A 27,429-nucleotide genomic window follows, 5' to 3' on the forward strand; every position below is an offset into this window, starting at 1 on the left:
GGTCACTTACTTTGAAAAACAGGAACAGGTTAGAAGGAATTGTTAGAATGTGCAGTAAAATTGAAGGCACAAATCTAAACGACGTCTCCCAAGTGTACAAAGTCAGAACCGCAAAGAAGGCCCAGTCAGTCTGTGCTGATCCTCGTTCAGTGAGTTCAGGTTGCTTCCATCTGGTCTCACATAATCTGACAAGTTGCAGGACCAATAGATATAAGAACTCATTTGTCCCTGCTGCTATCATCATGTGATCTTATGTTTTTTGTGTGAATTGTTTGTGTGTTGACTGTATTTACTGTTGGCTGTGCAACAAATTGCCTCTCGGGGATAATAAAGATAACGGTGACCAGTTTTAAAAAATCAATGACTTTGACTGTACATGTGTTCAGGGTAATTAGCAAGGAGTTTTGTCAGAATCAGCTGAAGGAGAAAATACAAATTTCAGACTACATGTATCTCTAATGAACACAGCTCACTAAAAATGAGGTCAGGCAGTAGAAGTAGTGGTGAAATATGTATTACGGTCAAGAAATCGTAAAACATGTTTGTTATTATTTTTTCATGCACAGCAGAGCTGATCAAAGCTCAACTCACACACACACACTCTCAACTCAGGTGACTAATTCCCTGAAGCAGGGCAACAACATGGACAGTCCCAGATTAAATTATGTTCTGCTGCCGTGATTCTCTCTCTCTCTCTCTCTCTCTCTCTCTTTGCCTCTCCATCAGGTTTTTGTTTACCAGCCCCTTCTTGCAGGAATGCTAGTATACAGTATGAAGTACAGTAAACAAACAGACTGTAGGGGAAAACACATTTAATTGCCTAAGGTCAAGAGAGCGGGGGGAAAAAAACAAACCCAAAAAAAGAATGAAAGATAAAATCTTCTGTAGCCACGTTAGCAGCTCTTCAAGGCTTTAACTCCCATTAAACACCAGAAAGCAAAGTCAGACGAATGAATAATGGAGAAATATCTTTGCTGATCTTTTTGAGATGTCTCCCGAGGGTGACGCCGGACAAAAGGCCAAGTTGTTACGTAAATCAGAAGGATTTATCCTCCGTACGGACATGTTGCCAGATGCACAATAACACTCATATTTTTACAATAATTTTGACCTTTTTGTTTGATGTACAATCAATCAATAATACTAAAAGCCTTTAAAATTACAGGTCATAGTTCCTGTTTGTTTGTTTTTTCCCATGATTGTGCAATTATACAGAGCTGATTTGGAAAAAAGTCTGATTATTCATGTTCAAGTTTATTATGTCAACAATAGATAATGGAAAACTGACCCTGGACAGTAACTGTCAAACTCCATTTGACTGTATTTCACACTTAAACCATATTTAATATTGTGAAACTATCAGAGGTGGGATGTAGAGCTTTTACTTGAGTAAAAGTAGCAGTTTAATAAAAAAATTAACTTGCTTAACTTACTGCTCATTATGTACAGTAATGTTCAAACATCCAAGAACAAGAATAAAAACATTTTTTTTGAGTGGAGGAGGACTTTAAATACTGGACAAACTCCAATTTTGACATGATGATGGTGCTAGATAAAAACTGATCACTTGAGTCACTAGGATACATCTCCAGGGAGCCATAAATGTCTGCCCAGACTTTTGTTCCCATCCATCTTGTAGGTGTTCACTGGATAAATAAAAAAAATTTGACCTGTTGGTGGCGCTAGAGGGGGAAAAAGTCACCAAGTCAGTAAGATTCATCCACTGGGCACCATTGATATTTGTGCCAAAGTTTGTGACAATCCATCCATTAGTTGTTGAGATATTTCAGTCTAAAACGGTGGACTACACCATCAACAGGAGACGTCTAACATGGCTAAAAAAATCTAATGTTATAAATAAATTTAGATTTATTGAACTGAACAACACACAGCTTTATGAAGCTGATGAAAAGAGGGCGTACAGATTTATATTTGTCTTTGTGAGTACAGAGTTTTAGTCATAAACCGACAGAGTTTCATGCATTTCTGGTGTAAATGCACAGTGCAGGTGGGTTGATGCTTGTTTATCTTCTGCTTTACTATCCGTGCAGCTCTTCCTCTCATATTCAAGGCTCTGAGGACTTCCCAGTTTATAAAGGCATTTACTTTAAGTTCTGTAGGTAGCGTGCATCGTGAAACTCATTAGAAACACACAAACAGGTGGAAGAAACGGTTCCCAGCAGAAAAAAAAAAAAACGAGAAAACATTCTTTGTGCTGAAAATCTGTGAGATTTTATTTGCCCTGGGCTATGAGATACAACCACAAAGACACTGTGCAAAGAAAGCAAAGATTAAGTCACACTTATGAATGAGTCGGTAAGCACGTATTACACAAACAAAAAATGATATATCTGCATGTGAACAGTACATTACAGTACATATATTGCAAAAAGAGTTGCATGCTACAAACATATAACCGATAAAATGAGGGCTCAAAAGTAACACAGGAACACAAAACACCTCAATCCAAATGCATAAATCAAAACAATGTCAAAAATATACTGTTTTATATTGAATGTCATTCAAATCTGATTTTTTTTTTTTTTTTAATACCTATAATACTGTTTTTTGTTTGTCATTGTCTCTCTAATAATCAGCTAAAAATCGAGCTGATACTCGGTTCTTTGCGATCCGTTTTGTTGAAACAGGACCGCAAGGTGCAAAATATTCTCAGATTCTTGAAAAAGCTACATTTATTGCTACGATAAACGCTGGTTTTACTCTACAAAACATGGTGTTTGCTCTGAAGGCCAGTTTTTCAATCAAAATAACACAAACTCACCTCTCTGAGAGAGAGAAAAGTATTACAACAAAGTCAAGATGTCTGCTGATACACAACAACTTGAAAGCCTTAGAAGAAAAGATACATGAAATACATTGACTTAGCTAAAATATGTGCCGCCTCTACGCTGCAAGGTTACATCTTTTAATAAAAGCAGTTAAAAAGCATTCAGCATTAATGTCCGACTGTAATTAATTTGAAGGTGATTGAGCAACGACTTGAGATTTTATTGGCTTTAAAAACTTGAAAAATAGTTTAAACTCTCACAAATGTGTTGACCATTCATCAAACCCCCTCCCCAAGACATTGATTGTCCAATCATAGCTTAGCAACCATAACCAGGTACAGCTGGCCTGTCAAGCTTTTAGATTTCTCCACACGTTTAAAAATAAAAGAGCAAAAAAAAAGTATAAGAAATGGCACAAACCGTGTGTTTATCTGCTCTGACGTAAGCAGCAAACATTAGCACGTCCACCTAACTAGCTTACTGACGACAGCTGTAAACCCAGCAGTACTTCCAAGGCCGAGGAGCAAAACATTAACTGAGAACATTTTGTGGGGTTACTGGTTAAAGGCCAGTTCAGCAACCCCGACCAAACCTCGTGGATATCTGAGATAGTGTTACATTCACCAAACAGACCGGTTAGTCCTTTTTTCTTGTAACGTTTAAAGTAAAAACATATTTGAAGATACAGTTATGTAAAGAAAGCTACGTATCCGAACAGGTTTGTATTTATTATATAAATAACATTCTGATCTGACATGTTTCCTTCTCTTTCTTTTAATACTTGGGCTAATTAGCTGTCAAGTACATATTTAGGACCATTTTGCAGGGTTCTTGCTTTTAACTTTAAAAAAAAAAAAAGTCAGCTAGAGATATAAAAATCTCAGCTGCTGTTTCCAACCAAATCATGGAGCTTATTTAGCTTAAGTTACGTCCCTACCTCGGACTGAATTCAAGGACACAATGTAGTTTACAAGTAAGTTTTTAAACATTATGTGTGGTGTAGGAAGAGAAAGCTTGACAGGCGTAGCAACGGTAACTAAGGGGGGGTTGAGGGGTGGGTGGGGGGTGGGTGGGGGGCTTGGCCAACTGATGATTTCTCTACATTTCAGCATTTGGCACTGCACAAAGTAAAACTGAGCTGTGCTGTCAAGTAACAACTGCATTGATTGCCATTTTTAATTGCCAGTGGCTCTCCATATTAACTTGGATATCCTTGGCAATTATATATATATATTTTTTTTTTGTTGTTGTTGTTTTTATTTTTCTAAGATTTGTATATTTCATTTTCTAAAAGTGCAAGCAAGGAATTGCAAATAAAGCAAAAGCTGATTATAGCGTGGCTACATCTTTTTTTTTTTTTTTTTCCCTCCATACAGAATTTCAATCTTTTTTAAAGCACAGAGTTGAAAAATATACTACAAAACTGTCTTAAAAACAGGAATATATGCAGATTGGTTTTGCCGTAGCTGATTATAAGTAATACATTTCCAAGCTGGTGGGAGGAGAGGCGACAAAATGCACTAGACGGCCGAATAGGACGAATGAAATGAAAGTTTTAAAAATAAAGAATATGAACCTGAACAAACAGTAACGGAAGATATTGTCCTTTTAGTTTATAAGTGCTATAAACAATATCCTCACGTCCTCGCGTCTTCTTCCTCACTCGTCGTCGCTCTTGCTCTTGTCTGACAGATCCTGCAGAGAGAGAGAGAGAGTGTTAAAGAGGATTTAAAGGCTGGCAAAGAGGCAGAAAGAGAGAGAGAGGGAGGGAGAGCGCTGTGTGATGAAGGTTTATTGCCTGTTGAGAGCATCAACAAGAGGCAGCGTAGGTCATCATAAGCTGCATAAATCAACACCCTGAAATAAGAGAGGAAGAGCTCCAGACGAAAGGAGGTCTGAAGGTGAAGCCGGTGTGTTTTTTTTCCTTTATATTCTCTCCTGTATAGAGTCTGTTTGTGGGAAGAAGCCGACAACAGCAGCTGTAGAGGGAGAAGAAGATGTTTAAAGACACTTTTGGAGAACTGAAATGCTGGGAGGGAAGTTGAGTTTTTAAGCTGTGGTGAAGTAGGGAGAGAGGGGAAAGATTCATATAAAAAATATATATAGAATATATTACCACCACGACTATTCGACAGCTGAGGAAATAACTGACTACATTTATATTCACAGAGTAACGGGGCTGTTGGCCGTGGTTTGGTGAAGGTCTTAGTTTGGCGGACCTGTTAACATTAACCTCAAACACCCTTCAGTTCAGCATCACTGTTGGCACCAATAAAAACACTGATGCACCACAAATGCAAAAGTTCGGCCTCCAGCTTCCTACTTAAAGGGGACATATTGTAGAAGAGGAGATTTTTATTTCTTTTTTGATTATAAAGCAGGTGTAGGTTCCATATAAATACTGTGAAAGTATCAAAATGTTCACCCACGGAGAAAACCGCCTTTGAATGAGCCGTTTGGATTTCCGTAAGGTTGTGATGTCACAACTATATGCTCAGCATTTCCCCTACCATTTCCTTGGAGGGGCGCCCCTCCTGAAAGAAACATAATATGTTCATCTATGTTGGCCTTGGCATGCGTCACTCAGAAAACTGTCAGCCAATCAGAAAAGAGGGGCACTGAGCGGACACAAAACAGCCCGTTTCAGGCTGAGTAAGACAGAGAAGCTGCATCCACCAAAGTGAAAATATTAAACTGGGGAAGGGGTATAATATGACCTCTTTAAGCCCAGTATTGACCAAAATCTAAAGAAGGGAAACAAGTATTGATCCCTATGCATTGAGTATTACGGTAATGCTCACTGCTGTTAGATTTCAGGTTTGTGTTAACAGGTTAAAGGTCTCCAGACTACTCTGCTGGCTCCTTTTTAAAAGTAGCAAAATAGTCATTTTTATAAGGATGTATAGCTGATCTAAAAAGGTCTTATACTGTATTGTGTTTTCTATATTTATAAAGTCATGAATTTGGGTAAAAATAAAGTAATGATTAATTAAATTGTTACCCAGAAAGGGGCTTAGAGACATATGGAGGAACCAAAGTTTTCCGATGTTTTGTTTCCTATTAGGACTGCAACTATTTTTATTATCAATTAAACTGTTTTTTTTTTTTTTTTTTTTAATTTTGCAACCCATAAAATGTTGAAAGTTTTATTTTGGCATTTGATTTGATTTTTTTGCTCAACACTCCAAAACCTAAACATATCCAGTTTCATATCATAAAAGACTAAAAAGAAAATGGCAAATATTCACGTTTGAAAAGCTGAAACCTGATCATTTTTGGCATTTTTACTTACAAAAAAAAGCTAATTAATGTTCTGTCGATGGATTAGTCGTTTCAGCTCTATGTATCTTATAAAAAAAAAAACTAAACATGTCCAGAGAATTTCTCCTGAAATGCCAAATGTCACGTTGGCGCCCAAATAAATAATTCAAAGAACAAAAAGCCCTGACTCTGTCAAGTCGATGACTCGATCAGACAACCTCGTCGGCCGGCGGGGACGGAGCTCGCAGCGATCTGTCCGACACTCTCTGACCACAGACTGCTTCAATAAAAGACACATTCTGCAGGGAAGCTTCACTCGGTTCAGTTTAGTGGCTAAATATCATCACTTTAACATCAAGATTGTGGAAAATTAAAATATAGTATTTAAATTATGTCTGGTGAATTTCTGATCAACTTTGATTTGTGCTTTTACTGAGAGGAACCAGATTTGTATATGTGAGTAATAGATTGGTCTATGTGTCTCCTTTTAATTATATTCTATTTTATTGCTTATTTAATGAATATTGTGTGTTTTCATTTGTAGTGTGTGACAGTTGTTGTATTGTTGTGACTATGTTCATGCTGCCGTCTTGGCCGGGTCTCTCTTGAAAAAGAGATTTTACTATCAAAGACTCGTCTGGTTAAATATAGGAAAATTAAAGTCAACATGATTAATTCACTGGAGCAGAACGACAGACAGAAATGTGATATAGTTAATGTTAAATGGTTGATAGTGAGCAAACAGCACTTAGAATAACCTACACAGACATGTGAAAAGATGTGTTCACAATCACACAAACCATCTTCCTGGATATGATGAACCATTTTTCATATATGGATTAGCTTTAAGACATCCAGTCATGAAGTCTCATTAAATGATGAGTTAACGACTGTTTTACGGTCGTGTGAACAAACATTACTGATGTAAACTCACCTTTTATGGTACCAGAAAACATTAATAAACATTAATAAATTATATGAAGTTTTTGACTAGTGTTATACAATTGCAAAGTGTACTTTTTTAAGTGAACTTTGAACAATTTCCTCAATATTACTGAACACAGAAACTCAGGATTCCTCCAGATAGTTGATGATCCTGTATGTTTTTACTATGACCATCGGTTTCAATTATTTCAACTTTTTTTTTCTGAGACATCATGTTATCTAAGAATACTTAAGTACCCATGATCCTCAGCCACTGTTGCTATGGAGAAGAAGTTAGTGAGAGGCGCAAATCAGAGCGGTGATGAATTCAAAACGCTTTGTAGTTCATGTTACAAACAAAAACATGGCGCCATTATTGCTGAATTCACTCAAAAGTGAATTGGAACTGGATTTTAAGCATGGTGATGGACTGTTTCTTGCCAAAATGCACCTTGAGAGTTGTAATTAACTTCTACCCAATTTTTTTTTTATGTATACAGTCTTCAACTTTTTATCACAGAACTAGATGATTTTCTAAGACAGTTGTTCATCTTTCGTACTGATGATCTAACCGTGAGTTTCATGCTGATCCGAGCTGACGTCTGAAATTTGACGTTAGTAATTTTGAGCTTAGACTGTATCATGGATTATGACGTATATTACGAGTTAGGTATGTAAGTAACACGTTATATGAGTAACTCAGCTGAGGAAAGTTTTTCACTTTATTTTCTAGCTACTGACCTTTACCTTTGCACCTGTAGCTGACACCATACTATAATTATGTCTCCACTGATGTAAGCGCTGTCTGTGTTTCTATATGGGCCTCACTGGTTGACCTTTTCACACCTACACATACTTCAAATAAAGCACTAATTAAAAATCCTTTCAGAATCTAAGAACTTGACAATCAATAGGTCCTTAAATGTGAAGAGTTCAGTCTTTGATGGAAGACACTCAGCGGTCATGGGAGCCAAATGATATCCCATGACAGAGAAGGCAGGCTGTTATTACTTGAGAAAGCAGTGTGGCTTGGAATATCAAAAGGCGGATAGAAACTGGGATGATCTGATAATGGAAACAGTCTGGCGGGTATACAGAATACTGAACAAAATGTGTAAACAGTGTGAGCAGCAACTGCGAGACAAATATAAAAAGGATTTTGTCTGTTACGTGTGTGTGATTTGTCTTTCTATCTTTGTGAGAACCAGTTTCAGTTTGAAACCAGTGTAGTGAGGACATTTTGACTGGAGTTTGAAGGTTAAGGGTCCCCACAAGTATAGAAGACAAACCTGTGTGTGTGTCTGTGTATAAATATACATCATCAAGTGGCTGAATTTAGGCAAAATTTAAGCAACAGATCTAAAATTGTTTACAATTCATCCCTCTACAAAGCTCTAATCATCTCTAATCATCCCAGACAGGATTTAGGTATTCACTCCAAACCTGTGTGTGTCTGTGTATAAATATACAGAGTACACATTATGTACTGTGTAAAGCTGCTAAATTTAGAGAGAATATAGGAAACAGATCCCGTTAATCATCCCAGATGGGATTTAACTCCAAAAATCACGGCCAACAAGGGCCTATCGGCATGATTGTTTATTACTACACGTAATTTACTGCAGATCTGGATCAAATGCAGATTAAACAAGACTAACACACAGCATGTTAGCATGTGAACATTTGCTAATTAACCCTCACCACAAAGTACAGCTGAGGCTGATGGGAATGTCAGTCTGGCAGATATTTGGTATCATAGTAATGGAGAGAATGAAATTTTGACCTGATGATGGTGTTAAATGAAAAGTCAGGAGATCAAAGTTATTACTAATTATCCTCTGGAGAGCGTAGTTGTCGAGATATTATATGAAAGAAGTAAAAGTCCACCTCATGGTGCGGTTTGAGGAAAAGTCAGAGGATTATCAAAGTCATTAAAATCTCAAGGTCAATAAAGCATCTGCCATTATTAACTAAAATGGTACTGAGAGAGAATGTGTTTTTATTAGATGGAGATGACTCTGAACCTCTTTCATGTGTACGTGTGGTGAAAGTTTCACTCGCATGACTAACAGTTCGAGCAGAAGCAGGGGGGAGGGGAGGAAACGAGGTCTCTATTAGGCGCTAATTATATGAAAACAGGTACATAACTGGTGGTTGTCATGGTTTTAATTTCCCATTACTCGTTTCATCGTATGCTGGCAGCCAATTAGATGATGTTGGACTGTTTGCGCAGATCCGGTGAAGGGGAGGATAAACACAGAAGAGGGTGATACAGTAAACACAGCGGTGCCAGAGAGATGGCTTCATAATAGAATATTTAATGGCTTACGACCCAAAAGCTCAATTAATTTGAATACTAGCGTCTCCAGAGGGTTGTTGTATGATTTTCCAGTGTAGTTTAGATTAACAACAATCATACTGTAGTTCATCTGGTACATAGTTAACTATTTTATGAAAGGTTTTGTTCTAAATTAGGACTTTATTCTGCACTCAATCCACCTGCTGAAGGTGCCTCATCAATTAGGCCACTTGGTGAGCTTCCTGAAGATTTTTACCTTTTTAGTTTACTGGTTTTGCTCTGTTCTTTACTGGTGTTTATCTGAACACATTTTGCCAGCTACAAGTCATTTTAGCATGAAAAGTTACTGCAGACTGAACAGTTAAGTTATATTACTGTAATATCATACCTCAGTATTTGACGGTTGCACTTAGTGGTGAGACAGTTAATCAGTTAGTCCACTGACAAAAAATTAATTGTCAACAATTTTGATGATTGATTCGGTAATTTCTCAAGCAAAAATACCAAATATTCTCTGGTTCCAGCTTCTTAAATGTGATGATTTGTTGCTTTTCTGCATTTCATATCGTTGTAAATTGCATATCATTGAGTTTTGGACTGTTGTTCGGACAAAACAACTCATTATCTTAGGCCCTGACACAAAAAAGACTAGTCAATCATGCTTTGTTGCAGCCTTAACTGCACTGATGTTGGGGTTTGTGGATGGTACATATGGTAGTCTTCAGAGCGTGTGGTTTCTTCCCGGTGAGAGGAATGGGATTTTGGCAGGAGATACACAGATCTGAATTTACAGGCTTCATCCCTAAACTGCACCGCTTACCACTATGACGTCTTTTTCTCCAAACACAGTTTGAGTTATCAATACAAGCTCCCACATAGAAGTTTTTGAATGACCCAGAGTACTGCTGTTTTTTTTACTGTTTTACTTCCTTCTGACAACAGTTTAACTGCGATTAATGAAGTGGAATGACCTACGTTATCGTCCAGGTCGTCGTCGCTGTCGTCGTCGCTGACCACCGGCTTGGCCTTCCCTCGGCTTTGCCTCTTCTTGCCTTTGTCGTGGCTGCGTCCCTCCTTACTCAGCTTGATCTTAACCCGCACAGACTTGGCTGAATGAAGCACAAGGGGGAAAGTAACAAACAAAGACTAATATAACCGGCGTGTCTGAAAACAAAGATCATGTTTGTCTCGTCTGAGTTTCCAGCCACATTTAGGCTTTAAGAATCAGCAGGTTATGCTTAAAAGACATCACCAATAAAACTTTAATTTGTGGCCAGGTTTTTTATATATGGAAAATGTTTAGATTTTTTGTCTAACAGAAAGCAAACAAACAGTGTTCTTGCACAAAAACAGAAATTTGTTTTGAAACTTTATATCTTTCTGTACTTTTACTTAATGATTTTACTATTTTTTTGTGATTCATTACATGAATGAAATAAACTTATTTTAACTCAAGACTAGCTTACTAGCTTTTTCTGTAGCTTTCAACTGCATCTAACAGTGTTTTTCATGGTCTTCATCTCACAGTCTTTCTGGTTCTTTCAACCTTTCCTCCACAGTGGAGGAAGACTGTTTGAAAGCTCCAGAAAAAGCAAGTGCAGCTTGAGTTAGGATCATTTTTTCAGGTCAAATTACTCTGTCAGAAGTCAAACATGTACTTTTTGTTCTGTTTTCTTCATCCCTGTCTTTTATATTCTGTTTTCCTCGATGCTGCACAGTTTGAAGGCAGCAGGAACCCATGACTCCCAGTAGGATGGTGGCAAAATGAATCTCAAACCAGAACAGGATTCAGTCTGTTTACAGAATTTAAATGAGACGACACAAACGTGTGTCTGTGTACTCGTACGCATGCCTTTGAAGCGGTGTGCCTTACCCTCGGCCTCTGACTCATCCTCGTCGTCGTCGTCATCATCGCTGTCGTCCTCGCTCTCTTCGTCCTTGGCGATTTTCTGCCTCGCACTCTTGAACACAGACTGAAGGACGATGGAATCCTCGTATATCTGTGTGGTTAAAAAAAAAAAAGAGATATTAAGTTTTGATGGATGGAGAAATGGAGTAAAACTAGCAGCTAAGTATCAATTATTATAATTGATTCTTTCTTTTCATCTAAAGGAAGCAGAACCTCCAACTGTAAGAATGAAATCTAGTTTGTTTCCTGAAAAGCAATAAGGAAACGCTCTGTATGACTCTCTTTTGGGAGTTTTGGGACACTCTCTGTTGGATGGTGTAATACATCACCCCGTGTCTCGACAGCGAGCGTGTCAGACGCCGTTTTTCACATGCATGTCACACACGCCAACAGATGCGCTCTCGTTTTAATCTATGCAGCTGTCTGCACCGGCTCCCTGCAGGCTCGAGTCCCAGCAGCGTCTCACGGGCGTGATTGATACCTGAAGCGTTCATTTACACTTCACGTCTATTTTCCTCCGTTTTTACATGCGTCACTACAGTCGTGTGTATCGGGCTCTGAGCGCTTCGAGCACACAGGTGACCTACGCTCAACGCTGCACCTGAACGCCTCCGGTGTAGACACACAGATGGAGCACTCGCTGCTGATGTGCTGCTCACGCTACGTTTGCTGTCTAGACACGAGGTTACAGGCTGACACTGTTAATTAACATAAGAACCAACTGAACCTAAAGAACTTTTATTTCTTTGCAACTATTTGGACAAAGACAAAGAAGAGAAAAAAAGTAAAGTAAAAGTCACTGTCATTGACTTTGACAGTGATGGTGATGTCTTGTTTTGACAGACATTAAAAACAGAAAAAACCAAGACAACAAAGAATGTTTTTCCTTGATAGATAATTACTCATTTTTCAAAATTGTTCATAAATTTTCTGACACTTGGGATGAATTGTTTCATCACTGCTTGAGTGAAAAGCTACAGATTTCTAGTTTCTGAGTAGACGAAGAAAAATAAAGGATAGATTAAAGAATGTAAAGTTCCACTGCACAGTTCTGACCTGGGATCCCTCCAGGTTGAAGGTCTGGGCGTTGTGACAAAGCAGCATCACGTCCTTCTCCAGGTCTCCCACGTTTCTGTATTTATGGTTTCTTACACGTTCCTGTTGAAAGTAAAAACAGCAGCGTGGAGCAACGGCTTCTTAAACTGTGAGCCTCCACCTGATGTGGTATTCAAGGTGGAACGTTTCCTCTCATTGTCTCAAAACACAAAGATGATGTTAATAATCCCAAATCCTGAATGAAATTAAATCTTTTTTTTTTTTAAATTACAATCTCTTAGACAGTTGGTAGTAAAAGGTGAGAATTTATGTGCTATTGCAGATTTTTTTTAAACTCCACTTTTAACCTTTTGTTGCCATCTTATTCCTCATGAACATCACTTCCTGCGTCTTCATATTCAACAAACCTTAATCTTCTTGAAGTCCACTGGTTTTCTGATCAGCTCATAATACTCCGGGAGCTCCTTCCTGGATGGTAGCTGGACGAAGACCTCGCTCAGTTGTCTTCCTGACCTGTTAACACAAAATAATTCTACATCAATATTCAATTTGTATTCCGATGTCTTTCCAAAACCCAAAGATGGTCAGTTCACTATTACATAAGATGAAGAAAAGCAGCAAACAACAATTTAGAAGCTGGCACTGGGGAATATTTAGCATTTCTGCTTGAAAAATGACTTTATGGAGGTTATTTGATTATGAAAATACAATCAACAGACTTGATTATTCAACTAATTGTTTCAGCTTTAGTAGAGTCAATGTCCAGGCATTCAGAGTCTTAATGAGAAGGCCTTTGGGGAGCAGTGATATTAAACAAAGAACCAGCAGTTATTTAATACCTTGTCCCTCATTTCACCTTTTATAAAATAAATATGTTCAATACCATGTTTTGATTTGGCTCTTTTTCAAGGTCTCTGTTCTTTTGGGACAGTACGCGGCGCACAGCTCTAAAAAACGAGCCCATGTTATAGGCATGTGAGAAATCAAACTACCCTTGAATCATTCGCCTCCTGTAACAGAGATAAAGATTGACGGAGCTGTCTTTAAATGTAATTTATCCCCAACTGATTTCCCCGGAGTTTGGGAAAAGTTAGGATTAATGAGCGTTCATGTTTTTTTACACTGATGTTATAAACACAGGAGCTTGATTAATACCAATTACTGCTCATCTGCATCGTTTCATCCCACAAAAGGTTTTCTATGCCGACACCGAGGTTTCTGCAATCCCATCCCATCTGATTCAATTTATTATTATGTGATTACTTTATTATGGGTTAAATTCTGCCAGGATAGACTTCTCCCTGTTTTGTTCTTATTAGCATAAACTCTGATGTACTTACAGTCAATTTAAACACACCTGTCAGGCCAGATAAAGATCATCTTGCTGCTCTTTGCACGATTAATAAGACCAATAAGACTCCAGTAAGTAACCTCTGCCTCTCTGGTCTCTAGGTTGACCAGATGGACAGCAATTCAAATCTTGAATCAGCTGGAAAAGGCTGTGCAGCAACTCAACAATTATGTTGATGTGGCTTTAAACCTGCAGCGATTAATTCAAGACTGCTAGAAAGCAAACTGTAGAGCTACAGAGAGAGAAACACAATAACAGCTACGACTAAACTGCACATCACACGTATTACTAGACAACATCCCACATTACCTGATGATGATGATTTCCATCTCAACTTATCGGACTGCTCAGGTTGCAAGACCAAAGACAAAAATATCAAACTGGTCTGATTAGTAGTGCAGGATATCCCCAAACTAGGGAGTAATGATTATTTTCCATTATCAATTAATCTGTTGATTATTTTCACTTAGTTGTTTGGTTTATAAAATGTCATTAACTGTTTCCAAAAGCCAAGATGATGTCCTCATGTCGCCTTTTGGTCCAACCAACAGTCCACAACCCAAAGATATCCAGTTTACTGTCATAGAAGACCAACAAAGTCAGAAAATATTCAAATTTTAGGAAGCTAGAATCAGAGAATTTGGACATTTTTTTCTTAAAAAATGACACAACACGATTAATTGACTATCAAGATGGTTGGCAATTAATTTAATAGTTTACAACCAATCAATTAATGGTTGCAGCTGTACTCCCAACCCCCAGTAACAAACTATTTGGCTGTTTATTAAAAAAAAAACTTTTATTATAAGGCTGCTATAAGAGGTAATATGTTATATTTTCCTCTATTTTGGCCCTGGGAAGTCAGTACTTCTTTCTATCAATCAATAACTTTTAAAATTTGATTTTGGTATTATATTACCAGATTTGACCTTTTTTTGTAATTATTCAAATAATACATTCATTTATTTTGGTTGAAACTGCAGCAGCGGGACTCTTTAGCTCGATTCCAAGGCTGCTAATCTCAGATGACTTGGATATTATACAGTCACCCCACTGCGGTGCGTCTGAGCTTTGATCCACTGTGTAAACTGTGCTGAAACCACAAAGATGAATCCTATGTTCAAAATAGGTTTTTTATATCTTTTGATGTATGAAGTGCGATGCCTCCCAGCGCAGTGTCAAGGCAACAGGGACGTCTTGGAACAGACCCAATTGTCGACGACTGTGAAAGACACTGGAATGAATGGAAATATGATAATGAAGGCTTTTTCTTCTAATGGCTTGTGATAGCAAGAAAAACACCCTGATGATTTCAAAACAATGTGGCCTACGTGTGACTTACTGTATTTAAAAATCTCTGCTGCCATGTTCACTAGAGAGCTCTACTGAATAATCAAAATCTAGGAAGCTCCAGATCAAATTTAAACTGAAGTGCAGTTTGTTTTATGGGGAAACAGTGCTACACTGTAGGAATCCAAAGTCCTGGTATTGAAATTCCAAGATTTGTCCCGCTCTAGTTAAGTGAAGGGGAGGGGGGGGTTAGCCAGAGCTATGATTGAGATGCTCTGGGAAGAACAACCATCAACTGGGAGAGGAAAGAATTTGACTTCTGGAACGGCAGGTAGCAGTTTCCTGGAAAAGCTCCGGCACAGTAGTCAGCCAGTGCATATTTGAGTAATGGGAACACAAATGCACATGTTCTTCCATGCATGGGTGTATATTACAAAGACAGACACACACATACTTAAGATTTTGCACAAAGGCAAAAAAAAGAAAAAAAAAAAATCATCTACACGACAAAACAGACCACAAGGAAAAAATACACACACACAAGTACACTAACTTACAGGACTGTAGGAGAACACCAGGAGATTTATCACACTGTATGTTCTAAGACATGACGTCATATCTGTTAATTACCCTGCTGACCAGGCACAAATGTGTACTTTCCTCTGGTTAATCACAGCATGGTCCTGAGCCTCACTATGTGCAACACTCACAAAACTAGATGTACTTCTTTGTTTGTTTTTTTTGTTTTTTTTTTAAGAGATGTACCACATAAGCCACATACTTTTTGATCCACCAAAGTCTAACACATTTTTTTGACAGTTAACAGTAGGCTTGGGCGGTGTCACGGTAAAACAGGGAATTTAGAAATCCTGATGGTATGACAGACTGGGAGCAAACTTGGAGTTTACAAGGAGTACTTGAAGGCAGCATGTAATCCCCCCTTTTTCTATTTCTGCTCGTTGCCTCTGATTCAAATTTTATAAGTTCGCTGAAAACTTTAGCCAAAATATGAGATATTCGTGTCTTGTTATGTTTGTGGTAAATGAAACTCGCAAGACTTTTCTTTGTTCGAGCTGATATTCATCTGCTGGCCTTCAGTAAGTTTGTTCCTGACGTTTATTCACTACGGTACCAGATGAACGGTAAGAGACAGTGTTAATTGTTTTATCTCTGAATTTTTGCCTTGTTCTTCCACGTAAGCGCACATATTTCTGATGTATTTTCTGCACGTGTGTTGGTTTGCAGGTCAGGTCGGGTTCGGTTGGTTGATTGTCGCATATTTTTACGTGTCAGGCGGTGTGGATCGGCTCTCATAATTGGTCGGGTGGGTGCAGGTATTGAAAAACCCTGACCGACGCATCACCACTAGACAATGTCATACATGCTACAATGACTTCTATCACCAGCAGCTCAGCTTTTATGTTTTATGTTTTTTTTAAAAAAAAAAAAACACAAATACCGTCATATACCCCAATGAAATTGCATATGAAAAAATATATACCGCCAAAGTCTAGTTTAAGGTATGAAAATGTTCACCCTGAACTTCAAAAAAGTCAGTTTTCAGACACTAATTGAGTTACATTGATAACAAAAGGGGGAAAACCATTGTCATTGACCAGCAGAGACTCTGGTTGACCACATCAAACACTATTAGAAGTGATGGTGAGTGAGACGCTGCTGAGGGATCATGTCCAGCTCTCTCTCTCCAAACCAGCACAGTTTGTAATCTAGAGCTGAAGCAATCAATTAATGAGAATACTGACAGAAAATTAATCGGCAACTATTTTGATAATTGATTAATCTTTACAGTCATTTGTTCATTCACTGGTTCCCACATTTGAATATCTTTGCGTATTGGATTGTTGGTCAGACCCTAAGCGAAACACACCTGTGGAAAACCTTCCTAAACCTAACGTGTGTAAATTAACACCAACACCGGCAGCAGCATGATGCTCCACCAGTAAACGAGAACCTGCAGCCAAATAGCAACACGTCATTTTCTCTGCACTGTTCACACTCTCCATCTCACGAGAAAACACTCTTCTTGCCAGCAGAGATTGTGACACCAGATGGTAGGAGCTCATAAAGTCCAATTAGATCCACTTGGGCATTAGACAGCTTGACATACAGACCTAAGACCCGCGGCAATACAATGGGACCCTGCCGGATTTGATTAGACTGGGTGTAATTTGGACCTGTCTCGACGTGGTCCAGGAACCGAGGGGAACTGTGAAATACTTCTGACAGTGCTCAGTACCCAAGACACAATGCAGGTAGGTGTGAAAGTCTTAAGAACGGGGATTTGAAGCCTTAACGAGACGCTAGGGGCTGCGGTATCAGACCTGGATTCTCCTTACCCGTCTCTGTAGTTGATCACTGTGTCGATGATGGTGTTCATTTGCTTGGTGAGTTTCGGGGGATTGGGGGATAGTTTCTCAGCGGGCGGGCGTCCGCGTCTCTTCTTGGCCTTGGAGCTACCGTCCTCCCTGCTCGACGAGTCCTTGTCCTGACGTCTCTTGCGTTTGCGCTTTTTCAGCCGGATCTCCTCCTCCATCTCCTCCAGGTTTCCGTCCTCGATGGCCTGGTGTCGAAAAGAGCCAGAGCAGAGCAGAGACAGGGTTAATCCTAAAATCACTTCAACTTGTCCAAAAATGGTGTAGGATTAGTCAATCAATATGCAATTTTACCCTCAGCAACATAAGAACAAAGGACTTCAGAATAAAGGATCATCATCGTTTTATATTTGACATCACTCCTGCTTGTTTATTTTATTTATGGTACCTTTTAAAGTAAGTGTCTGAAATCTTTAATTTAGGTACTAACTTGCATTTCTATATTTCTAAAGATTACACATACATGAAAGCTGCTCATTTGTCTGGTGGCCAACAGGGCTGGTTTTACCTTTACCCTTCAATGTCACTTTTCCCCCTCACAGCTAATTTCCTTGTATGTACAGTATCAGTCAGTTTGGATATGCTTTCTCGTTCCCTTGAATGAGAAAGTGTGTCCAAACTTTGTGACTAGTACTGTATATAGTCTTGTCTTCTTTTATTCTCATCAGAGACAGACAGCCTACAGGTCGCATCTTTCCTCTTTTGATTAGAGCTTCTTTGAACCACAACAAAACATTTCCAACATACTGTCACACCTCAGTCTCAGACTTTCTTTGTTCTATTCTTGTTTTCCCTGAAAACACCTGAGCCACAGTCAATGAAACGGATCTGCCGAGCCTGAGATGTCTCTTCAGGGGGGAGTGTGTCACAAGATATCTTGTGTGGGTGACTGGGCGCCATTAGCATCAAGCTAAGCTAAAGTTTGGCACTAAATCCAGTTCTGTTGAAGACTTGATCTGCTCACAGCGGGTATTAATTTCGCTTGTTGAATAAAAAAAATATTGGGTTGCGATTAAATGTCACATTGTTTGTTTACATTACATCCACACTGTAATTGTGGAACTGTTGATGTTGCAAAAAGAAAGATTTTATTGTTCAGCTGACTCTAATTTTAGCTTCAGCACAATTTTCCAAAGTAAGACTGTCCTATAAAAACTTTTTACTGCATGTTAATCACGAAAGACATCATGGTAATTAAAATGTTGCAACATATTTTTCTTAATTTCAACAGAACCTCATATAAAGACCAGAAAGACCAAAACCAAGTATTGTCTTTGTATCCAGAGACTGAAATCTTATTCCTCTGTGTCAAACAGCTCCACTGTTGCTCAAAAACACATCACTGAGCCTCAATGTTTCACTCTGTGACATGTTCCATCATTACCATGAACGCAGCCGCTGTTTATTTTGATTCTAACATACACTTCCTGCTGCTTTAAATACTAGCATACCCAATGCATATTAATCCACAGCTAGAAATAGCCCCCAGTTAATGCACTATTTCCTCCTGTTTGAGCTACATCTGCTACAAAACTAAGTGCCAAGATGTTTTATGAAACGACTGAACCTTTTTTATTAAATTAAACTTAAATATAGTTGTTTTACTATGCACCTGTTTTTTTAAAGATCTTGGGGCTGAGTGGCATTGACAGAGTAGGGAAGTAGGAAAGTATTGAAAGCGGGACTAAAAACATTCCCTGCTTGATTTGCTCTTTTCATGCAATTTGTTGACAAGAAGAAACTAGTGTGTAACTTCTTGGCAACGTGAGCATAAATAAACCGAATACAAATCAAAGTTTTTTTTTCTTTGTTTCAGACGAAAGAAATTAAACTGCAAGTTAATTGCAGTCAAATAAACAATGTGAGATCACATAATAGACTGTGATGTATGACTGAATGGACTCAACGAGTGTGGCGTTCCAACAGGTGTTGAGCGCAGAGAAGTTTTATATCTTTAATTACCCAGATTGAGTTCATGTAAATCAAATCAGTCGGTGTATTACGCAAGATTGCTGTAATTAATTGCTTTGGTGCCGAGTGGAAAAAGTGGAAAGAAGCACTTTTTCATCAGTTGTGTGTTCTGTTTTCTTTTCCGTTACTATGCAGGTGAATAAATAAATATTCTCTTGCATACGTTATAGGTTCATAATGAATGTCAAAGCTTTACAGCAGTTCAATATATCACCATATTTGTATATCAGTGCTTTCATTTCCAGGAAAAAAAGTTTGACTGATACACTCAAGACTTTACCCGTAGCCACTGTTTCTCAGTCAGCGTGTCGCTGTAGTCCACGTCCCGACGACAGCGTGATCCCCGGCCGAACATCTTCTCCTCCTCTTCTTCGTACGTGAGACGTTCCACCTCGGCGTCGTCTTTGATGATCCATGAAGGCAGCTCGTCCTCCTCCATTAGACGGGGCTTACGCTTCGGGTTCCTGGCGTCCTCCCGGCGTCGGTCCATGTCCATGCGCTACGGAGGAGAAAAAGTAAATCAATCACATCAGGTCAAACAGCAAAGAGACTAACACACGGACCGCATAAATGAAACACTTGAGATTGATTTATGCTTGAATCAAGGGGTTAAAGACACTGTAGATACCTATACTGTATTACAAATCAGTGTCTGATTCTTCCACTAATATCACCATGGAAACAATGCATATATCATATATGATCAAGCCATTTGGTGCTTTAGTTACATTCCCTACAATAACTGTGTTTACAGTGTTTCATTAAATTTTGAGATACAGAGCGATGGCGGGCTACCAACGTACTAATATAACAAGATTTACAAGCCAGGTTCTATTTTGCCTGGTCTTCTGACTACTGTTTACCTTCTTCCATTCACTGTGTAGGCTGTTAAATTACACTGTAACATCTTAATGCACTACTATAAATACAGCTTTAGAATCAGTAATATTAAAGGCACCTTCAGACAACCTTCTCTTATGGCGTGCTTCCAGATGCTTGTGAAATTTGGTCACTCGTGAGAGATGTTACATAATATGGATTCAGCTGGCTCCAATCAGTTAAATACAAGTTTTTCAAACAATTTGATGTCTCACAACTGGTCACCATGGAGACTGACTGAATATACAAATTTCTAGCTGTTTTGGTAACAGATTTATTGTTGTGAGTAACTTTTTAAGAAAAAAATGCAAAAATTCTCTGTTTCCAGGTTCTTAAATGTGAATATTTTCTGGTTACTTTTACGCTTAAACTGGATATCTTTGGATTATTGACTGTTGGTCGGGACAAAAAAAGGCATATGAGGACGTCACCTTGAGCTATGAGTTTCACCATCTATCTAGAAAAAAAATATTAAGATTAATCAATGGCTCAACTACTGCATTTCAAACACTGATGCACACAAACAGCCAGGTGGTGCACTGTGAACGACACGGTGACTGTGAGACCTGTAACCATGGCAATTCAGTCTATGCAAGAAGAAGCATCTGGCTGGAGACAGCTGTTGCCAAGTCAGATGGTGAGTGAAACACTGAGGACGTTTCACCAAAATCACGGTCTCCACATGACGGACAACCAACAATTATTTGGCATAGAAAAGAACCAGCTGTCTGCTTCTATTGTTTTGGAAAATTCATATTTTAACACCAGTCATTTCAGTGCTTTACTCAGCAATTTAAATGTCATTAAAACCTCACTAGAATGTGAAATGTTTTTCTTACCATGAAGAGCTCAAATTCATCTTCATTGCGGGCTATCATCTGGTTAAGGGTTTCATCATCGGGTACCTCATCTTCCTCCTACAGTTGCAATGAGAAAAAAAAACGTCTCTTTATGACAATCACAATGTAATACACAATCTCTCCAGTTTCCGTTTTAACTGCTGGGGTAAAACAGAAGCCTCACAGGTCAATTAAGGCGTACAGATTTAATCAAATACCAATTGAATAGCAGAGATTCCATTACAAAACCATGTTATGTTCTTAGTAATGGATGGTTAACTTGCTGATCATATCTAGGGAGTTCTCTCTGGGGGCTGCAGTCATTCAATCAAAACCAGCACGCATAATTTAACAAGAGGAAAACTATTTAGGATCTCGTACTCATTCACCGCCTCATCAGGCACAAATAGTTCATCTTAGTCCTGAGATATTTAAAATCCCCAGATAAACGATCAAACATATGAAATAAGACACAACTATGAGCGTACCTCATTCTGCTCCTCGTGCTCTAAAATGGCCTGGAGGAAGGCGCGGCGCTCGTGGCTCGATGACTTCTGGTCGAACATGCCCGCCTGGATGACCTTCTGATCCACGTTCAGTTTGTATTTGGCAGCTGCCAGGATTTTCTCCTCCACGCTGTTGACGGAGCAGAGGCGAAGCACACGCACTTCGTTCTGCTGACCGATGCGGTGAGCGCGGTCCTGCGCCTGAAGGTCCTGGAATCAGAGAAAGAGATGTGAGAATGAGAGAATGTGGCCTGAAATTTTACGATGACGGTGTAAGTCTTCAGCCAATTACAGATTGTTTAACACTGCTCTTCAAGCCACCATATGCTTGTAAATAAAATCAAAGCAGACATTCAGCTCTGTATCAGACACGCTCAATGTTTGCCTGTTAGAGCCATGACACACCGAGCTAAAAGAAATCAAAGAACGATTGATCAAACGCGCTGCATCATCACCCGTGCACTTATGTTCTGCATCTGCGTGAGAGGAAATGTTTCCAAAAAATACATCACACAAAGACAAACATCTACTGATTCTACTGTGAATCCAGCCACGTACTCTCACTACAAATTGAGTAACAAACAAAGTTAAAAAGTTGGCAGTTGGTTAAGTTTTTCTTTACTTTTCTTTGCCTTTAAGTCTGGATTCTGACGACATGATGACCTGACAATACCGATGGTTTGGAGCAGGAAAAAGCCGACATCATCGGTTAAATTTTTGGCCTGTGATCAAGTTACAGGCCAAACGAGATCAATTAGTGAAAGCTGATATGACCTGCTGCCACAGCGCATCTCGTTTGGACCGGTCGAAGCGACGGCGGCGTCGGGTGGAAACGAGAAGCTGCTACGTGAGCTGCTCTTTGCTAATGATAACATCAGAGTGTAGTGATTCGGTGCACTTTGCCGACCTCAGTATCTGAATTCAGACTCACTCAATGTGCTTCCTAATAATTATTCACATCCAAACACTACAGTTGAATTATGTAACATCTGCCTCTCGCATGTTACATTAAATACATCATTTGAGCTTTAAATGTTCACTATGTCTAATAGCAAAATCTTGTAATATAGAAGAGAATTTCATCAGTAATTTTACCTTTTATTTAATAGTTGTAAGGTGTATTTGTGTTATTTCCATATTTTTATGCTGTTATCTTATATTTCATATTTAATACTAAGCTACACAGTATCCATGGTAACGATGCAGCTATAAAGCCCATCACCGTGGGAACAAGTCAGACCGGGCTTGTATCCCCCAGGTGAGTGTGTGACTGCAGATCTGAGAGAGACTTTATTACTAATTATAATTATATTGACATGATTGATTATCTGTGTGTACTGATGCATCTGTATCATTAGTGTCTTTGTGTAATTTATAATATAGTGAGTCTTTGATGCTGGATAAATAAACTGTGAGGTAATTCAGAGCCCGGGTGTCTTACAGGAGAGCAGTGTTGGATGAAGACAACACAGTAGAGTACAGTAAAGAAGCATTTGATTGGCTTTATTTTAGCTTATAACAATCCTTCATCATATGCCTGACATCTCTGCTTCAAACACCAACAGCAAACAATTTACTGTTTCTGTAACCGTGCATGGAGACAGCGAGTCCTGCCCTTTTAAGTTTTAATGATTGTGTTTACTGACCTGGTGCGGGTTCCAGTCGCTGTCGAAGATGACGACGGTGTCGGCGGCCTGCAGGTTGAGACCGAGGCCGCCGGCTCTGGTGCTGAGCAGGAAGATGAAGTACTGAGATCCTTCGTCGTTAAATTTCTTCAGCAGTGAGGCTCGGTCCTCAGACTTGGTGGTTCCTGAAAGATCAAACGTTATTATAAGCAGCTTGACCTTCTGATCTAAATCTTATTATTTTTGGGAAAGTAAAACCTTTATACTGTGTCTCATCTTTGACCGAATGCTTTCTGACATAAAAGCTGATTATCAGACTTAATCTTTTATTAATTTCTTTATCATGGTAATAGATCTTTACACCACCCAAGTTCTGTGTGTTTTTCAGTTACTGATTAGATTTGAAATGTTACCAGACATCTCAAATAAGAATTACTTGGATATGGACTGATTGCCATATTATTTTTATCATTTTAGAGCTTATCTTCAAAACAAACAATTACCACCCAAAAACACATCACATACTTTAACTCTGTGTGTGTGTGTGTACAGTCTACATCTCTTTAGTAGAAAAGTTACCATAAAACTTGACTTCACTCTGAAACTCTTTTTTTTTTCTCATGTTTCATGTTTTCTATGTGCTGCAGCCTCGTCTGTCACTCACACACAGCAGTCAGGGATAAATGAAGTGAGAGACCATTTCAATATCATGCTGCACAATTTATCCTCTTTCAAAAGGAGCCCAGAGTATGAACGGATCAGATCTCCTCGGTGAACTCTGGTTTCTGGAGGCTGATAGGATTGCATTCTGTTTGAGATGTTGAGTGTGTGTATCACGCTGAGTGGTGGTGATGTGCATTCTCAGACTCCTCAGGGTGACAGATTATTATTCTTTCAGTCTGACAAGTATGAGTGAATTTCAGTTACGATAAGAAACTGAAATTTTTAATATACATATACAAATACATAAAGGGATAAAGGGGTTATAAATCCTCAATATCTGACTTAATCTGAGATTATGTTCACGTGTCTTGACACAGAGAGGGGATAGAAAGCCATGCGGACGTTACAAGAACTGTGACGACAGTGATTAAACATTAGCAGAGGCGTAATCTTACCGTCTAGACGTAAATATTGAAAGTTGCGGTAGCTGAAGTAGTCCTCCATGATCGTCATCAGAGTGGTCATCTGGCAGAAGAGAAGAACTCTGTGGTTGGTGGCGTGTAGCTTCGGCAGGATGCGGTCGAGAAGCTCAAACTTCCCGGACGCTCGATAAAGATCAGGCCTGGGATGGAGGTGATGAATCAAAATATGTATCATAAGTTAACAACAGTGTTTATTCAAGTCTGACAGCAGTATCTGCCCATAGTATCCTGGTGCTACAGCATGTTGTCACTCAGGCCAAAATTTACTATAGCGTGTGGTGCAGCAACTGTAGCATCTCTATATTGTTTATGTAAAAAAAAGGTCTTTACATTCTGGATCAATATTATCTTAATAAGTCAGCTATAAAGGCAACAAGTTACTGACAGTTAATCAGTTTTAATGCAACCCTGCTGTACAGTAGACCTCATCTTCTGCCACCTTCACAACATCTTATTTATTATGCAAGAGATTATGGTTTATTTAAGATATGCTGAACTTTATCCACAGTTCATTATATTTAATTAGCATTTAGCGACCCCGGGTCAACAACTGCACTGCACACGCCCGATTACTCTTTAAAACATTGACAGGTGTTAAGACAGACATTGATCTGGAAGGTAGGCAAACAGATTTTTAATTTACTAGAGACTAACCGCTACTTTCTAGAAATTAGAAAGCATTTCAGGCAGATTTATAAATACACTCAGGAGCAAAATAATACCGGACACACTTCTGTGAAGACTTTAACCAGCAGATCTACCAGCCTGAAGCAGCATCGGTTGGAGAGGTCAAGGTCAAAAACCCTCCAATTATTTTACTCTCATTCACCTCCGGTTGGTTTCAGATAGGGGTGTAACAATACAGTATATTGGATTGTACTGATTTAATCAATGGATGTCCTGTTTCTGTCACCACATCTAGTTGTTTGTAGTGTATTGTAAAGCGTTCCTGTCGTTTTGTGTTCTTTTGTGTAATCAAGTCAAGCCAAAGTCCACTTTTTAATTCCCAAATCTCAAGAATATAACAGTAAAATGAGGATAGAAATATTATGTCTCTGGTTGGAGGTGAACTGCAGCGATGGATAACTGTTATCTACTGCTAAGTACAGCAGAAATGTGAGAATTATCTGGCACACACCGGCTTTTCAGATGTGAACTTCAGATGTCTTTTCACATTAGGGGTTTTTAAATGACTTACTGCTGTGCTAATAATGAGCTTTACACAAAGTATGAGAGAAACTGACAAACCTTGGCAATGATCCAACAGTTGTAAATACATATCATCTGTTGTCAATCTATTTGTTTGTGACTATTTGTGTTTTGCTCAGAGGAGAAAATCTCCTTAATAGATCTGATAGTAAAACGATATTGACAGGATGTTCAGAATAATTTAGAAAATGGGGGGAAAAAAAGAAACTTGTGCTGTAAAATGAGTTATTTCTTCTTTACTCCACAATCATCGAGCACCACAAAACATATGTTTACCTTTATCATCCCTCAAGTCTATGATCCTACTCATTACACACCAGTGAAGGTGATTGCAGTATTTGTGTGTACAGATGCAGATTGAACAGATTGTGTCATCATGATAAAATTCAGGATTCTGTTACTACCAACGTTTTATAGCACTGAATGGTACAAATACAGTATAACCAGGTGTGTGACCGTGAAGAGGACGAGACTCTTTTTGTCCAACTTACCCAGAGATGATGCCGTTCGGATAGCCCAAGTGCTCAGCGAAGGATTCCTTCAACAGAGAACATTTATGTCAGGTGAGGGCTATCAAATGACTGATAGACTTAATCATGAATAGACAGGAACTGCTGCTTATCTGTTTCTTACTAAATTAAATCTATAAGTTTACTCAAATTTGACAATGCAGGACTTGTTTTTAATGTCTGAACAAGGTCTAACTCTGCAAATAACAACAGTTCTTGGCTTGAAGAGTGCTGTCAAGTAAATACAAAGTTTTAACCAGCTGATTGACTAGATTGTTGTGTAATGCCCTTAATGTAATTTATGCACATACACAATGTCACCATCCCAAATTGTTTCATACATTTAACAAAAGAAATTTGATTTGTGATGTCATACAAAGCATTTTAAAGGAAGCGTTAACAACTTAACACCTATTTCAATGAAGGTAATGAACATGACAACTAGCTGATATTTGGGTAAATGTATAATATTATAGTGTTCACAAGCTTTTTAACAGCCAGTTGCAGCAGCTCACCTCGATGTGCTGGAACATGTATGGATGGTTGCAGATCTTCTTCAGCTGCATGATGGTGTTCATCAGGGTCTTCGCCCCTCCTTTGCCCTGGAGAAAAATAATTAAATAATAAAAGAAATTCAATGTCAAAGTCTTGCTAGGTAATGCAGCTAACGTGCTAATATGATACTGACTGTCAGATCACTGCTTTGAGCTGAACAGATTCTGAGCAGTGTATTCCAGTGGATTTTTTTCTCCAAACCCTGTGCTGCCTACATTCCCAGGTGGTTTGGATTACAGTCATTCTGCTGCTCTGACAATTAAACGGAGGCAAAAAGCCAAAGTGTAGCTTTAGAAGTTGAGTCATCTTTGGAAAAACACAATACCTTGCGGATATCACAGTGTGACTGTTACTTCAATTATACAATAAAATTCAGGGACCTTGTGATGTCAAACAGCAGGAAACAGTAAACACCTCTGAGCTAAGCCCTAAAGCTCAGTTTGTCACCGTGCCACACGCTGATAAAACAAAAGCAAGAGCCACAGGGGGGTCTTAGGGGAGTAGAGTTACCTTCTTGTCTTTCTCGGAGCCGTCAGTGAGAAGGATGCCTTTCTGCATGTGCCTGTACAGAACCTTCTGTATAGCAGACATGTCACATTTTATGACATACTCCACCTGTGTGAACGATAACAAAAAAATGCTTTTTCAAAGGCGATGTCAACTCAGTGGCGAGGTTGTTTGAGCTTGACGCCGTAATCTCTTCGTTCTTCACACCATGAGAGAAAAATAAACAACCAAAATACAAAGAAAGAGTAGTGAAGGAGACAGAAAGGCACCATAGCATAGGGCTATATGGACGAAATCAAACATCACAATACTTTTGACCAAATACCTTGATATCGATATTGTGACAATATTGTAGGGATGACTGTTGGTGCTTAATCATCAGTAATGTGGATATAATGACTATGTGTGCAAA

General features: G+C 38.8%; 1 protein-coding gene across 2 annotated transcripts in view; it reads right to left on the bottom strand.

Annotated features, from left to right (window-relative positions):
• Positions 1–2,206: 2,206 nt before the first annotated feature.
• Positions 2,207–27,429, bottom strand: part of smarca2 (SWI/SNF related, matrix associated, actin dependent regulator of chromatin, subfamily a, member 2) — a 49,417-nt gene continuing 24,194 nt past the window's right edge. For both annotated transcript variants that reach the window (XM_042420928.1, XM_042420927.1), the window contains 14 exons: positions 27,021–27,125; positions 26,471–26,557; positions 25,938–25,984; positions 24,211–24,377; positions 23,114–23,277; positions 21,450–21,677; positions 20,962–21,039; positions 19,524–19,742; positions 17,237–17,460; positions 12,646–12,751; positions 12,239–12,340; positions 11,147–11,273; positions 10,249–10,382; positions 2,207–4,484 (listed from right to left, as the gene is read on the bottom strand). In XM_042420928.1, coding sequence (XP_042276862.1) covers positions 4,449–4,484; positions 10,249–10,382; positions 11,147–11,273; positions 12,239–12,340; positions 12,646–12,751; positions 17,237–17,460; positions 19,524–19,742; positions 20,962–21,039; positions 21,450–21,677; positions 23,114–23,277; positions 24,211–24,377; positions 25,938–25,984; positions 26,471–26,557; positions 27,021–27,125 — 1,824 coding nt within the window. In that variant the 3' untranslated portion in view covers positions 2,207–4,448. The remainder of the gene's footprint in view (positions 4,485–10,248; positions 10,383–11,146; positions 11,274–12,238; positions 12,341–12,645; positions 12,752–17,236; positions 17,461–19,523; positions 19,743–20,961; positions 21,040–21,449; positions 21,678–23,113; positions 23,278–24,210; positions 24,378–25,937; positions 25,985–26,470; positions 26,558–27,020; positions 27,126–27,429) is intronic.

This window comes from Thunnus maccoyii, chromosome 9, assembly GCF_910596095.1.
Source record: "Thunnus maccoyii chromosome 9, fThuMac1.1, whole genome shotgun sequence".
Taxonomy (NCBI): Eukaryota; Metazoa; Chordata; class Actinopteri; order Scombriformes; family Scombridae; genus Thunnus; species Thunnus maccoyii.